Here is a 17025-nt window from a genome sequence, read left to right on the forward strand (position 1 = left end):
CCAGCCTCAAGAATTTAGTGAGACCAGTAGAAAAAAAGGAAAAAAAAAAGGCAAGAAAGAAAAGAAAGGAAAGAAAGAAAGAAAGAAAGAAAGAACATATGACCCTTGACTAATTATTTATTTATTTATTTATTTATTTGGTGCCAAGGATTAAAGTTGAGGGTGCTTAACCACTAGGCCACATCCTCAGCCTTGTATTTTTTGTTTTATTTTCTTACTGGGAATTGAACTCAGGGGCACTGGACCACTGAGCTACATCCCCAGCCCTATTTTGTATTTTATTTAGAGACAGAGGCCTCTCTGAGTTGCTTAGCACCTTGCTGTTGCTGAGCCTGGCTTTGAACTTGAGATTTTCCTGTCTCATCCTCCTGAGCCATTGGGATTACAGGCATATACCACTGCACCCAGCTGATCCTTGATTTTGTGAGACCGGTTTGTTTTACTTAACACTATGATCTCCAGTTCATGCATTTTCCTGCATATGATGTAACTGTTTTTCTTTATGGCTGTGTAAAACTCCATTGTATAGTACCACATTTTTTAATCCATTCATCTTTTGACAGACACCTAGGCTGGTTCTATAACTTGACTATTGTAAATTGAGAACCTATAAACATGGGTATGCATGTATCACTATAGTATGTTGACTGTAGTTCTTTTGGATAAATATCAAGCAGTAGTATAGCTGGGTCATTCTAGTGCCTCCATTCCTAGACTTTTGAGGAAATTCCATACTGATTGTACTAATGTACAATTCCAACAACGTATGAGTGTTCCTTCCCCTAACCCAGCATCCTCACCAGCATTTATTATTTGTATTCTTAATGAATGCCATTCTAACTAGTGTGCTATGAAATTTCAGCATGGTTTCATGTTCATCTCACTGATTGTTAAAGATGTGGAACATTTTTCTTATATTCATTGGCCATTTTTATTTCTACTTTCAAGAAATGTCTGTTTGGTTCATTTGCCCAGTTATTGTGTTTGTGTGTTGAGTTCTTTATATATTCTGGATATTAGTCCTCTATTGAAGGAGCAGCTGGTAGAGATTTTCTCCTATTCCATGGGTCCTCTCATAATGCTCTTGTTTTCTATGCAGAAGTTTTTAAAACTGATATCATATAATTTCTTAATTCTTGGTTTTATTTCCTGAGTTTTAGGAGTTTGATTGAGGAAGTCATTACTTGTACCTTTATGTAAGTGTTGACTTTTTATTTTCTTCTAATAGTTGCAAAGTTTCTGGTCCAAGTCCAGGTTTTTTATCCACTCTGAGTTGACTTTTGTGCAGGGTGAGAGAGCATGATCTTGCCGCAATCTGGCTGGGCACAAGATCACGAGCCACTCAAACAGGAACAAACTTTATTTTAAAAAAACCGCCAATACCACGTTCGTGCCCGGGAAGATTCCCCGATCCACCCACGCGGCGTTCCGCCGGTTCTTTCCCGGAACCCCAGCGCAAGCGCCTCCCCCGGAATTCCCTCCTACTGTACTTTCCCAACCAATGGGAACTCTCCAGGAGTCCCGCAGCAGGAGTCCGGTATCCATATGAATGTAATTTTTAACATAATCATATCATCTCAATGGCTAGCTGGCATCACCTTTCAATCAAAAATGCCATGCATCATATTAATTGGCTGTGGCTCCCAGCATGATCTAGTTTCATTTTTCCACATATGAACATAGACTTTTTCCAGCACTATTTGTTAAAAAGGCTGTTTTTCCTCCATCATATATGTGTTTTGGGTACCTTTGTCAAGGACCAGGAGACTATATGTATTTGTCTCTGTGTCCTTTATTCTATTCCATTGGTCAATGAGTCTATTTTATACCATTACCATGCTGTTTTTGTTACTACAGCCGTGTACTACAATTTGAAATCTGGTTTGGTGATGACTCCAGCACTGCTCTTTATTAGAATTGCTTTGGTTATCATGGGTATTTGGTTATTTCATACAAATTTTAGGACTGTATTTTGTAGCTCTGGGAAGAATGTCATAGATACTTTGATGGGGATTGCATTGAATCTTTAGATTACTTTTTTGTTAATATGACCATCTTAATATCAATACTGCCTAGCCAAGAACATGGGAGGTCTGTTTTCTAATGTCTTCAATTTCTTTCTTCGCTATTCATTTAGAAGTATTTCACCTTGGTAGATTCATTACTAAATATTATATTTTGGGGGAGGGGCTATTGTGCATGGAATTCTCATCCCAATTTCTTCTGCAGATTCATTACTGGTATATAGAAAATTTATTGATTCTTGTGTATCGAATTTATATCCTTTTCAAATTGCCAAATTTGTTTATCAGTGCTAAGAAGTCCTCTGGTATGGTATTTGGGTCTTCCAATTATAGAATCATATCATCTGCAAACAGTGACGATTTGACTTCTTTCCTATTTGTATTCCTTTTATTTCCTTCTCTTGCATGATTTTTCTGGCTAAAGTTTTAAAAATTATATTTAATGGAAATAATGAGAGTGGGCTTCCTTTTCTTATTCCTGGTTTCAGAGGAAATGCTATCAGTTTTCCCCTATTCACTATGATGTTGGCTTTGTGTTTTTAAAATTTGAGTCTTTTTTTCTATTTTGGTTAATTTGGCTAAGAGTTTATACAATCTTGCTCAGAATTGGCTCTTTGCTATATTGATCCTTTGTATTGTTGGTTTATTCTCTATTTCATTAATCTCAGCTCTGATCTTATTTCCTCCCTACTTTTGTTTTTAGAATTGGTTTGTTCTTGTTTTTCTAGGATGTGAGGATGAATCATTAGGCTGCTTATTTACAATCTGTTATTGTTTGAATGTAGGTGTCCCTCCAAAGCTCCTGTGTTAATGCAGGAATATTCAGAGGTGAAATGATTGGATTGTGATAGCTGTAAGCTAATCAGCTTGTCCTAGTTTAAATGGACTTACTAGTAGTAACTGTGGCTGGAGATAGTGGGTCATTGATGTCGTACCTGGAAAAGGTTCATCTTCCCTATGGCCCCTTCCCTTATCCCCTGTGCCTTTTTTTTAAAAAAGATATTTTTATTGTAGATGTTCACAATACTTTATTTATTTTTATGTGGTACTGAGGATTGAACCCAGTGTCTCACTTGTGGGAGGAAAGTGCTTTACCACTATACTACAACCCCAGCCCTCCCCTCTTCTTCTTGACTGCCACGAATAGAATAGTGCTCCTCAGCCATGTTTTTTACCGTGGTATTCTTTCTCACCTTGGGCCCAGAACAATAGAGTTCATTGACTATGGAGTAAACCTCTAAAACTATGAGTCCAAATAATTTTTCCTCTTCTAAGTTGTTCTTGTTGGGTATTTAAGTCACAGCAGTGAAAAGATAACACAGGATCTTTCTGATTTTTTTTTTAAAAAGGCATTCATAGGCTTTCCTCTCAGGAGTGCCTTCATAGTGTCCCAGAGATTCTGGTATGTTGGTTGTATCTTTATACTCCTTTTGATTTTAGGCATTTAAAATGTTCTCACCTGATTTCTTCTATGATCCTTTCATCAATCTGTGTTTATGTATGTTTATATGGTTTTTATTATGGTTTAATTCAATTCTATTCCATTATGATTTGATTAGATGGGATTATATTTGCTTTTTTTTTGTATTTGCTAAGACTTGCTTTGTAACCTGAAATATGATTTCTTTTGGAGAAGATTCTGTGAGCAACTGAGAAGAAAGTGAATTTGATTGTATTGGGCTGAATATTCAGATATCTGTTAAGTCCATTTGATTTACTGAATTTTTTAGGTCTGAAAAATCTTTAATGATTTTGTTCTAATGACTTTTCTATTAGTGAGAGAGGTGTGTTGAAATCACCCAGTATTACTTGCACTTGGATCTGAGTCTTTGAGTAGTGTTAGTTTTATGTAACTAGATGCACTGAAGTTTGGGGCATATACTATTGGTCTATCTTCTTGTATTGTTCTCTTTACCAGTATGAAGATCTTTGTTTCTCCTGATTAATTTTGGCTTGAAGTCTGCTTTGTTGGATATTAGAGTGGCCATTCCTGCTTGCTTTCAGGCTTAATTTGCATGGAATATCATTTTCCATCCTTTCACTGCCAGCCATGGATGTCTTTGCCTGTGATATGAATCTCTTGTAGACAACATATAGTTGGATATTGTCTCTTAATCCATTCTGCCAGTCTAATATGTCTTTTAACTGGAGAGTTAAGACCATTTTATATTTGGTGTTATAGAGATGTTTCTTTCTTTCCTGCCATTTTGATTTATTTCTGATGTTTAATTTGATCCTAATCTTTATTTGCTTAACTACTCTTTTAATGAGGCTCATCCTTTCATGAGCTCTGGAGTTTGTTTTTCAGTTCTGTGCATAGGATTTCTTTAAGTATTTTCTGTAATGCTGGCTTAATACCCATAAGTTCTAGTTTATTTTTATCTTGAAAGGTATTTTATTTCTTCTTCAATTCTGAAGGACAGCTTTACTGGATACAGCAATCTTGGGTGGCAGTTTCTTCCAGGGCTTGAAAAACATCTTTCCAAGTACTCACAGATTTTAGAGTTTCTGCAATTATCCTGACTGGTTTACCTCTAAATGAAACTGGACAATTTTCTCAAAAGTTTTTTTAAAATTCATCCTTGTTCTGTACATTGTGCATTTTAATTATGTCATGAAAAGGTTCATCTTTGATCTTTTCTATTTGAGGTTCTAAATGCTTCCTATATTTGAATGTTCATCTGATTCCAAGGCTTGGAGCTTTTTTCTGCTATTGTTTCTTTCACTGAAAAGGTTATAAATCCATTATTCTGTATCTCAGTTCTCTTCTTCTTTTTTTTTTTTTTTAAATATTTATTTATTTATTTAGTTATCGGCAGACACAACATCTTTGTTGGTATGTGGTGCAGAGGATCGAACCCGGGCCGCATGCATGCCAGATGAGCGCGCTACCGCTCGAGCCACATCCCCAGCCCTCAGTTCTCTTCTTCTTTTTTTTTTTTTTTAGAGAGATGAGAGAAAGAGAGAGAGAGAGAGAATTTTTTAATATTTATCTATCTTAGTTCTCGGCAGACACAACATCTTTGTTTGTATGTGGTGCTGAGGATCGAACCCGGGCCGCACGCATGCCAGGCGAGCGCGCTACCGCTTGAGCCACATCCCTAGCCCCTCAGTTCTCTTCTTAATTACAATGATTCTTACATTCAGTTTCTTAACATTTCCTTAGATTTCTTAATATATTTTGATCATGGTTTCTCATACTGATATACCAGCAACTGCAGCTGCCATAGCTATCCTGAGTTTCTCCCAACCTCTTTATTGTTGACTGAGTGCTACAGTTCATATGCCTTGACTTCAAGATCTGTAATTCTTCTATCTCAGAGATCTGATCTATTGGTGAGACTTCCAACTAAATTTTTAATTAGATTTATTATTTCATTTCCAGGATTTGTTCTTTTTCAGAATCTCTCTTTATTGAAATCTCTTTCATATCCTATATTTTCTCTTAGTTTGTTCCTTAAATCTTCTTTTAGTTCATTGATCATTTTAGCCATTAACTTTTGAGTCCTTTGGGACTTCATCTACATCATCATGTATGCATTCAGTTATTGGGGGGGGTTATAGGTTTTTAAAAAAATATATTTATTTTTTAGTTGTAGGTGAACACAATATCTCATGTGTGTGTGTGTGGTGTGTGTTGCTGAGGATTGAACCCAGTGCCTCATGCGTGCTAGGCAAGCACTCTACCACTGAGCCACAACCCCAGCCCCAGGGTTATGTTTTTAGAGGTGTCTTGTTGGCTTGTTTCCTTGTATTTTCTAAGGCTGTATATTTATATATCTGCTTCTCATCCCTGCCTTACAGCCTCTGTTGGAGAAGCATTATCTTATTTAAACAGATTTCATCCTCCAAATGGTTTTGTCATTGTGTCTGGGAGAGAAAGTCTAAATCTGGAAGGACTGCTAATTAGTCTTCTTGCTTGCTCTACCTGTAGTCTCACCTGGATAATGTCACACTTCTCATTCTGAAAGCCTCTGTGTGCTAGGGGAAAGTTGTGGAATATGACAGTCTTTACTCCAGCCTGTCTGGTCATAGATTTTTATGGGGGAGGATTACTATTTTCTTTCTGACCCTCATCCCAGTTTCCCTTCCCAGAAGTCATATTCATTATCCCAGAGTTTAGGCCACCATTTCCAAATGAAAGCACCTTTTACTCTTCTACTCTTACACTGATATACCAGCAACTGCAGCTGCCATGGCTATCCTGAGTTTCTCCCAAGTCTGTGTTATAGTCTCTCTCCTGTGTTACAGACTGATTCAAGGCATGAGAACCCATTGATTCACTGAAAAGCAGAGTCTATGTGGCTGTTAGATCTTGGGCATCCAAAAAAGAATTATTTAAAGATCAAGACAAAAAGTATAAAGAAAAAAAATAGCAAAATGTGAAAACAAAGGTGATGTACAAGGATTCCTAGTCTCTCATTCATGAAGTTCAAACAGCCTCTGTGATCTATTGGCACTTTATTTCCTCTGGAGAATGCTAAGGCTTTCTCCAACTGGAAAGTGCCAGGACTTTCTCCTATATTAGTGAAGGGCATTGTACCTGAGCTTATTTTCTGCTTAGAAAAAAATTTGTTGGACAGATTTTTCTTAAACATTGTTGGGAAAATTTCTTTTGGGGCTGGAGATGTGGCTCAAGCGGTAGCGTGCTCGCCTAGCATGTGTGCGGCCCGGGTTCGATCCTCAGCACCACATACAAAGATGTTGTGTCCGCCGAAACTAAAAAATAAATAAATAAATAAATATTTAAAAATTCTGTCTCTCACTCTCTCTTAAAAAAAAAAAGAAAAGAAAATTTCTTTTGGCTTTTTGGAGGGGAACTTCCCCTGTTCTGCTGAGCCACTGCATGACCACCATCTATTACTTTTATTAATTCTCTTTCTACTCTGGAAACATTACTTTGGTTTTCACCTGGTCTGCAGCTCTCTGAGTTGCCTATTGGCAGTTTCCCAGTCTTCCTACCTCCATTGGTCACTGCAGAACTGTTGTTTTAGTTCACTCTCAGCTGCTATGATACTGTCCCTTCCATGAGGCTGTTTCCTCCTTGATCTCATTTTTAAAAAATAAAAAGATTCCTTGGTATTATCTAGGTAGACAATCATATCACCTGGAAATAAAGAGACACATTTCTTTCCAATTTATATTTTTCTTGCTTTATTGTAGTGGCTAGAACAGTATTAGATTGTTAAAATTAGTATGAGCAGACATTCTTGCCTTCTCCCCAATGCTAGGGGAAACAAATTCAATCTTTCACTTTAGATGCTATTTATCAAGTTAATAAGTGTTTGATTATCAGCTTGTTCTTTATTGAGTTGAGGTCATTCCCTTTTTCTAACTTACTTTTTTTTTTCTTCAATCACAAATGGAGGCTAGATCTTGTTAAACCCCTTTTCCGTGTCTATTTATATGATTCTATAATTTTCTTCTTTAGCTAGTTGGTATACTGTATTATACTGACTGATTTATAGGTTGATATAGCAATTTGTATCTGGAATAAATATCACTGGTCTTGGTATATAATTCCTTTTTTGACATTGTTGAATTTACACAAACTAAGACTTCAAAAACTCCAGGCCCTGTGGTATTTCTATTCCACCAGTTACTCTTCACAATCTGTCTTTGGCTCAAATTCTATAAAAGATGTTTCTAGTTTTTTCCTTCTGAAATATATTATATTATGGTCCCTCATGGTAGGCATTTTCTTTTGCTACCAAGAGCTAATAAACCTTTGTGTGATTATAGGTGTCTTCCTGGTGTTCTTTGGAGGGCATACTGTAGCCCTGAAAACTTAAATTTCCAAGTACATCTTTATACAAAATACATATATGAAGACTTGAATTTCATGCCAACATACCTTATATACAAACAGAGATATGAAAAAATTGTGGTATATATGTGTATTAAGAATTATAATGCAAAAAAAGAGTACATGTATAATGGCATAAATTGACATGAACATATTTTATATACAGAGATATGAAAAATTGTGCTCTATATGTATAATAAGGATTGTAATACATTCCACTGTTGTTGTGTATTTAAAAAAATAAAATAAAAAAAACAAAAACACAAAAATATTTCTTAATTAAAAATATGTTTTAAAAAACAAAACAAACAAACAAAAAATTCCCAAGTACATGTGTGCAGACCTCTGAAGTTCCTGGACTTAATTTTTAGAAATACTGTATTGATGGCAAAATAACTATTTTACCAGATTATTTATGAAAAGCTAGTGGTTGTTATTCTTACTTAAAATTTTGAAAATAAATACAAGATATCTCAAGAGATTAGAAAAAAATTTATTCATCACTTCAAAGTAAATTATATATTACAAATTTTGGTCAAAATAATATTATTAAAGGTATTTTCAGTAGTACCACAAAGTATCTATACCTGAAGATAAAACCAAATAGTAAACAGGTAAGCATACCCTGAAATCTACTCATGTTTAAAAATTCCTATACATGTTTTATAGTTATGAATTGGAAGGAACACACAAAGAGCTACATGATTTTCAAATAACAAACACGTGAAGTATCTCCATGCTCAGAATAAATCATTAGAAAGATGTAAGATCTTTAATTTTTTAAAAGGCGTGTGAGTACCTTATTTTATACAACAAAATACTATAGTTCTAGTTTTCTTTATAGCCCCTTTTCAACACTTTTGTGGGAGATGCTTATGAGTATATGGAAGCTTGGTGGGCTAAAGGCTTTTTTTTTACCTACACTCAATGGGTTCAGGAGTTATGGGAGTGGTGGGAATTCTAGGCTATATCTGAAAGTTCAGAAACAGATTTCTCATTAGAAAATTTGTACTTGCCTTTTTGATTTTTGTACAAAGGTATCACAAATGAATTGATCTGCTTCACTTATAAATTATAATTAAGATTCCAGTCTGACGGTGAGTAGCTTAAAATGATATCTTATATCTTGCTGATTCTTGTCTAGTTGAGATAGAAACAAATTTTGGGACAGTGGACACGAGTATTTTCAATTCTCTGACAATAAAAAGGCATAGATTATCTCCCCACCTCTGGTGGTTCTGGGAATTGAACCTAAAGCTGCATACACGCTCTAGCCAAGTGTTCTGTCACTGAGTTACACCTATATCACAACATAGATAATTAAATAAAACTAAGTATTCCAAATTCTTTCATTTTCCAAAATCCTCTGGGTAAAGCTAGAATATTGAAAAATGAGTTCAGGTCAGAGCAGACACTAAATCAAAGAACTACTTGGGATCAAGAAACTAATTTCATAAGAGATAGTATTAAGAAACAACAGCTTGATCAACAAAATGATAATACAAGTTCTATTTAGAAAAGAGTCAATGTGGTAATGTCTTTGAATTTCATAAAACTATACAATTTGACATGCAATGAGTGGATAAAATAATTTTTTTCTTAAGCAAATCACTTGGCACTTTATCCTGACCTACAATTTCTGTAATTCCATTTGAATAATTACAAAAAACAACATGGAACTAGGAAGTGGCACATTTCTTGAATATTTACTTAATCCTAGGTTTACACATTTCATTGACTCTTTCTAAAATTCCTTAGAATTAGGCATCATTTCCCCCAATTGACTCATGTAAACAGAGGCTGAGAGCCCCCCATCTCCACACTATAAATCCCACATAATAAAATGGGATTCAAACTCCTACAGTGCTCAAAAGCTTGAGACCTTTTTTTTTTTTTTAAATTTTTTTTTAGTTTTTGACAGACCTTTATTTTATTTATATTTATTCAGTGCTGAGAATCGAACCCAGTGCCTCACACGTGCTGGGCAAGTGTGCTTCCACTGAGCCCCAGACCCAGCCCACTTGTGGTCTTTTTTATACTAACATGTTACCTTCCATAATAGAGATGTTAGAGGTGACTCAGCCAGCCCAGGTTTTAACAATAGAGGAAGAGGAGGAAAGTAAAGAAAGTCACTGTGACTTTTTTTTTTTTTTGATGTGATAATTGGTATGTTCTCTTTCTCTTTTTAAAGAATTTAACCTTTACTGTATTTATTGTTTTTATGTGGTGCTAAGGATCAAATCTAGTGCCTCACCTGTGCTAGGCAAAATCTCTACCACTAAGCCACAACCCCAGCCTTGTTTTCCTTTTTTTTAAATTTGTTCTTTTTAGATATACATGGCAGTACAGTGTATTTTGACCTAGCATGCATACATGGAACATAACTTATTCTAATTAGTATCCCATTCTTGTGGTTGTACACTGTGTGGAGTTTCACTGGTTGTGTATTCACATATGAACATAGGAAAGTTAGGTCCAATTCATTCTACTGTCTTTCCTATGTCATTTCTTTAGACGAAATTCTTTCAGTCAGTAACTGGAGTTTTTCCATGCCTTTAAGCAGCTACAACTATGAATATGTGTTAGAAGGAGGGAATGCATAACTACGTTTTTGAGATAAGATTTCCCCTAGGGATTTACAACATTTAGGATGAAGAAGCTGTTTATTTTCTAGAAAGGGAAACTTAGAAAAATTTGTAGCCTTAGGCTTGTGATATTAGATGACATTTTAGATTGGAGCTGAGAACTTATTCCAAGTGTGTCTTTCAGATTCAACTTTGGTATCCAATCTATAAACCCCTGCTGAGATATGCAGTTTTCGGCCTATCCTATGTGCATTTGAGGCTTTGTTGTTGTGTAAGAATAGAAATAATGATTTGGAGTCACAAATTTAAAAAGAAATGAGCACAGTCTATTGTTAACTACTTGCATTCATAAAAAATTATCACTATAAATAACCAAAAGCAGAAAGAAACTAGATACTCCAATTTCCTTTCCAGCCAAGCAGGAAAAAAAAAAAAAAAAAAAAGTCCTGAAAATTGCAATGTACTCTGTTTACATCTAACTATTTTTCTCTTTGAAGGGTAAAGATCTTTCAGGAAGAAAAGGGCTTGAGCAGAAAGATCCACATGAAAGGCTGCTTCATGAAGGGGAGGGACTCTTAAAAGAGGGGCACTTAGCAAATTGGTGCTGATGGTTCTCTGGGGAAATACAAGGGGGTAAAGCATCAATGGAATACATCTTGAGCTCTGGAGAAATCAGGTACCAAAGGCTGGTATTTCCAGGTATGAACAATTTTATTTTTGGGAGACAAGATTTTTTTTTCAGATAAAGAAGGTAGCCTAAAAATTCTGGACAACAGAGAAACATTCCTTCCCTAACCTCTTTGTCACCTTGGGGTTTCAACCCAAGCAAAAAGATATTAAGTGGGGAATGGCAAAAAAACCCTGAAACTATATCATTGAACACTGGGTAACTCCTCTGTCAAGCATTTTGAGAGGGTCAAAGATGTTGTTCGGGGATGTAAGTAATGAAAGAAACACTGGACTAGATGTCATGGCACTCTTGTGTTTTAGCTTCAGCTGTTTCTTGCTCAGAATATTTCTTATTTACTAGTTATAAAATAAGAGAGTTACAATGAATATTGCACTAAAGCTCCTTTTGGCTTTAAAGATTCAAGAGCAGGATGATTTTCACTTAAATGTGAAGTTATTTGGGAGGATGCTGGCATGTATTTTATTACCTAGTGTTCACTTTTCAGGGTTTGTAGCTAGGGAATCAGGGAAACTTGCATTCTCACTGCTCAGCTATTCTTAGGAATACTCAATTTGGGGAACTTACTATTTTATTCCAGGGGCCAGGAATCAGTTGTTGGAGTACAAGGAGGATAAGGATAAATGCTCAAGCTTAGAGAAGGACTGAAAGGCTTTCTCAGTGGACTGATTGTCAACTTGCAACTCAGTTGACTGTTCTTGCTTCTCAGGATCGTTCTGGAAACATTCACAGTGTCTAAATACCAATAAGTTAATATGAGAGGTCTTCTTAGGGTAAACCAGGCAAACTGGAACTGAAAATGATCAGATTAGGAAAATGACTGCTGGAATACTTAAGTAAGGAAAGAAAAGTGATCTGATGAGATATTGATGAGGGATACACTTAACTCAGGGTCTCTGAACACTCAGCCAAGTTCAAATGTTAAGAAGCACAGGCTGAAGTAAGGCTGAATCAGTATCAGAGGTAAGTTTAGCTCTCTTCATATTCTGGGGAAAGGCTTTAATTTCTCCAAATTAGAATGGAACCCAAGAGCTAAAGCTGTCTGTAAAACCAGAAGGAAGACAAGGTATCTCAGCAGCCTTGATCTATGTAAGGAAGAATATGGAATATTTACCAAATGGACTAAGATATCTTGTTTTTTCACATTTCCAGATCTCATACTCCTGAGACAGATACAAGAGAAACAACATGAACTTGTTGGGAAGGATTTCCTGGCAAACATTTGGAAACCCCAATTTAGGCAGGAATGTGAAGAATATGGAGTTCCAGATGCCAAGCACAAGGAAACAGCACTCTAAGTAGAGTGGATTTTACCCAAGAACACAATTATTATCTCTTATATTGTTTTGGGATGTGAAAAATGAAATTAGAGTTGGATATTTAAAACTTGGTTTATAGTCTATGAGTTGATTTTCTAACAAAGAGAAAGATGATTACGATAACCTGTCATTTGGGTACTGCTGGTAATCTATAAAGATCCCTGAAAACCTGTTTATTTATGAAAAGCCCCAATGATTTTACATTGAGAATGCATCCTAGGAGAGATAGAATGTTGGTTACCATCCATCAAAGAAAATCTTCATGTTGTTTTTCAAATTAAGACTTGTTATTCTTGTTACAGTAAAAAGTCTACCATGTCAGCCTAGAAGATAGTTTTAAGTAGCACAGATAAGATATGAGACTTAGCTTCTTTTCCTGAGGCTCACTGTACCTGCATTTCCCTTTATCACTCAATGAGAATACATCATTTAAGTATCACAAAAGCATCAGCTTTCTTCTCACTTCAAATATGAAAATAGTAAATATATGAAATTTACTTATCTTGACAAAACTCAAAATGAGCTCCCACCTTCCCTTATAGAATAATACTCTATGCTCTAAATCAATTTGCATCATATGGCTTGTCAAATGAGTCTGCAACAATCTTTTCCTGATGCTACCTAAAGTCTGATCACTTGAAAATTAACTCAGATGCCACATTCTTAAAGGTAGCACTATTACACAAGCTTCAACACTAAGAACAGGAATACATTGTTCTTTTTCATGAATATACCATTCATTAGCTTTGCCTGATAAGCTCATCTTCCAGTCCAAGAATTGCTTAACATTTAAAAAAAATTATAGGATATATTATATTCTAATTCAGCTCTTCAAAAGGTGGAAAATTTCCATCAAAGGAAAACTGGGGTGCTTACCAAAGGGACAGGAACAATGCAGGCATTTGATCATTTGTCTCTGCTTCTCCACTGTAACCTAGTATTTTATCTGACACACAGAAACTAAGTGAATGCTGAATGAGATAATTAAATCAGATGGCTCAAGAGTTAGGATTCTTTCAGTCTTAAAACTTGTCATGTTTTTCCTTTGGATCCTGCTTATGTTTGACAAGTAGACATGTAGTCTTTTAAACAGTTACCAACTTTTTTTTCAAGAGAAAGCTTCTTCTCCCATTTCAACTTATTATTTCAGTACAACTGGATGACCTCATCCCACTCAGAAATAGGCCAGATTCCATTGGACTGCACATTGGGGGGAGAGTTCTTCCAGTCCCATATCTTTATAGGAATCTTCCAGGTCTTACCATAGTTGGCTTCAATGTATTCGATGGTTTCACAGGGCACATTGACCTTCATGTCTACAAATTCAGTCCAGCACAGTGTAAACTTGGGAAACAGGTATCTGTGGTAGAACAGAGGCATTGTGGGGAGGGGTTAGGCTCCCACAGTGGAAGGTCTAGCAGGAGAACCCAGTTACTAGTGCATTCTTGGTTGAAGGACAGCCCTTTCCAACTAAGCAGCTTTGGGAACAGAGAAAGTGGACATTGGATACTTTTAATTGTCCAACATTCCTTTCTCTTCAAATGCTAACACCACCCCAATTTTCCTCCCTTATTTCCAATTCATATGAGTAACAGCTAACCCCTCCCCTAAGATTCAGAGATGGGTAAGAAAAATCTAACAGTAATTTATAATAATCAGTTCAGAGATGGGAATGTATCCAAGTTATACAAATGAAAGTCCTAGAATTTCTGTGGGATTACTAGGGAAAGAGGTGTCAAAGCAAAGTTACCAAAAGATAAAGAAAAATTGTTTTCTTGTACAACCTCAATTTACTAAGGATATAGAATAAACATGACTCCAAGTTGCATTCCCAGGTTTTTCCTGTGGTTCCATATCTTCATGATCCTACCTATAGTTTGTCTTTCTTACTTTTCCCTCAAATGCTAAAAAATATCTTTAAACTAGCCTAAGGAATGTTAGTTATAATGAATTTAACTATATCTATTGTAGAACTACAACAATTAGAAGGTAAGTTTCAGTAATTAAACCAGGACACGTTTCTTAAAGGCATTTTGGATCAAGTAGTTTAACTCCAATGTATTGCATAGGAAAGCTAAAACTAGCAGGTCTGCTTGAAGTAAGGTGTGTGTGTGTGTGTGTGTGTGTGTGTGTACACGTACACATATATCTCCCTATATTCGGTGTTGTTTTTTTCCTGAGAAATGCTGCTTCTCTTCACAACATAGAATGAACTTTCAGTAATGAAACCTGAAGTGGCAACAGAAGATATCACAGAAATTTAAAACTTTAGAGGATTAGCCAGGCATGGTGATATATGCCTATAATCTCAGTTACTGAGTAGGGTGAGGCAGGATTGCAAATTCAGTCAGTCTGGGCAACTTAGTTAGACCCTGTCTCAAAATAGAAGTTTAGTGGTAAAGAGCCTCTTGGGTTCAATTCCTTAGTACCATAAAATTAATTAAAAATAATATATTAGAGTTTAGATTAAATAACATTGTGGAAATAGGACCTGAGATGTTCTCCAAGAAAAGGTCATTTCTTATATATTCTGCCTTTGAATATCGTGTTTTACCACCAAAGAAACATAAAGCCATACATAAAAATGAGACCGAACAAACTCAAAAGATAGCAACAAGTGCCTTCTACAAAAACCAATGGGTTGTGGCAGTTAAAGGGCTGTCCCAGCTGGCTCCTGTGAAAAGATAGCCACAGCAAATCTCATAGCTGAGAAAGAAACAAGATATAGCTTAGACCCACCAGCTGCTTATCCCTATTTTATTCTGCATACTCCTATTCAAGGAATTGCTTATTTTGTCATCAGACATATCCACCCATCTTTAACTTCCACCCTCCCCAATCAAATGCTGGCCAGCAGAATAGCCACCTGTCCTTTCCTATCAAGTTGTCACACTGAAATTGAGTTCAGGCGAGATCATGGCCTGTCTAGTAAGTTAGTCCAGAACACTCTTCAAAGTATTAGCCTCTACAGTCTCTCATCAAAGAGTTGGAAGAGAAAAATAACAGAATTAGAATAGACAGGATAGAAGAGAATGCTAAAGATTTTATGAAAGCCATGTTTTGGACAATGAAGGATTTGTGAGAAAACCCAAACCATTTAAATATATAAACAACGTAAAAATAACACAAAGACAATTTAACTAGAATGTGAATTTTTATTCCCAAACAGAAATATCTCTAAACTTTCTGTGGCTTCTTTTCCCCAATTATTTTTCAATCCATTCAGAAACAAACAAATAAAAACCCCATCTAGTTTCCTAAGAGAAGAGTAAAGATAAACAAACCATAAAATGGGAACACTCATCATAAAATAGGATTGTTGAGAGGAAGGTGGGTGAGTGGCACAGAAGAGTACATGCCACCCAACCTGTCAGGTTACCAGTAAATAATGCCTATGACTAAAGTACACCATGGGTCTGCAACATTACCTTGGGCTTTAAAGCTTTTAAGTTTGGCTGATGAGTTTGTACTTCAAAGCCCTTGGACAGGATCCAAAATGTGATTTAAATTTAGACTATAGCAACCCTAAATCAGAAAATAAGTTTAAGGGATCTTACTATCACACACACACAAGATTCCTCCATCTATTTTTTTTTTCATACCATGTTTACTTTGCTTGATTTTTGACTAAAAAGTAATTAGAGGGGCTGGGGATGTGGCTCAGGCGGTGGTGTGCTTGCCTGGCATGCATGCGGCCCGGGTTCGATCCTCAGCACCACATACAAAGATGTTGTGTCCACCGAAAACTGAAAAATGGATATTAAAATTCTCTCTCTCTCTAGAAAAAAAGAATGACCATTGAGGGATGGGGCTATAGTTCAATGGTAGAGCACTTGTTCGATCCTCAGCACTACATAAAAATAAATAAATGAATAAAGATATTGTGTCCATCCACAACCATTGATATTCTTAAAAAAAAAAGTAATTAGAACTAAGAGTCAGTTGGTATAGAATATATTTTTTCTTAAAAGAAACTCTTAAAATCCATAGCTACTTGTTGATGATGAAAGTAACTTAATTGGTTTAATTTTATAATACATGAATATAATTGCTAGATGAAAAGGAAGTTCTTCCAGCATTCTAGAAGACCACTGTTTATTATTACTAGTTATCGAACCTAAATGAGATAGAGACACCATTGACTACAATTGAACCTGACCTTTTTAAATATTAAGTTTGCATTCAACTCTTGAGTTGGAAGAGTAGGCCATAATTTCATAGGAATTTCCTGCAAAACACAGATGGGTTATTCTCATTATAGATCTTATCTCTTCTAACTCCTAATTTCTTTTCCTTGTGTTATTCCAGTGCCCAACTTCTCTAGCAAACTGTTTAATACAAACTGGGTTAGCAGACATTCTGATATTAGTGGGAAGGCTTCTAAAGTTTATATTTAAATATGATTGTTCACTCTAGGTTTTTGTTATATTTTCTTTATTAGTTGAAAAAAATTCTATTTTGTTTAAAAGGCCTTTTATTTTTAATTACAAAACCTTATCAGTAGTTTTAAGTATCATCTATTAAACAGCCATGCAGTTTTTTCTCCCTTTAATCTTCTAATACTTTATTTATTTATTTTTAAACTCGATTTATTTATTTATTT

General features: G+C 35.6%; 1 protein-coding gene across 3 annotated transcripts in view; it reads right to left on the minus strand.

Annotated features, from left to right (window-relative positions):
* Positions 1-8303: 8303 nt before the first annotated feature.
* Positions 8304-17025, minus strand: part of Fktn (fukutin) — a 71722-nt gene continuing 63000 nt past the window's right edge. For all 3 annotated transcript variants that reach the window (XM_076845725.2, XM_076845726.2, XM_076845724.2), the window contains exon 11: positions 8304-13782. In XM_076845725.2, the coding sequence (XP_076701840.1) occupies positions 13569-13782 (214 nt within the window). In that variant the 3' untranslated portion in view covers positions 8304-13568. The remainder of the gene's footprint in view (positions 13783-17025) is intronic.

This window comes from Callospermophilus lateralis, chromosome 2 (assembly GCF_048772815.1).
Source record: "Callospermophilus lateralis isolate mCalLat2 chromosome 2, mCalLat2.hap1, whole genome shotgun sequence".
Lineage (NCBI taxonomy): Eukaryota > Metazoa > Chordata > Mammalia > Rodentia > Sciuridae > Callospermophilus > Callospermophilus lateralis.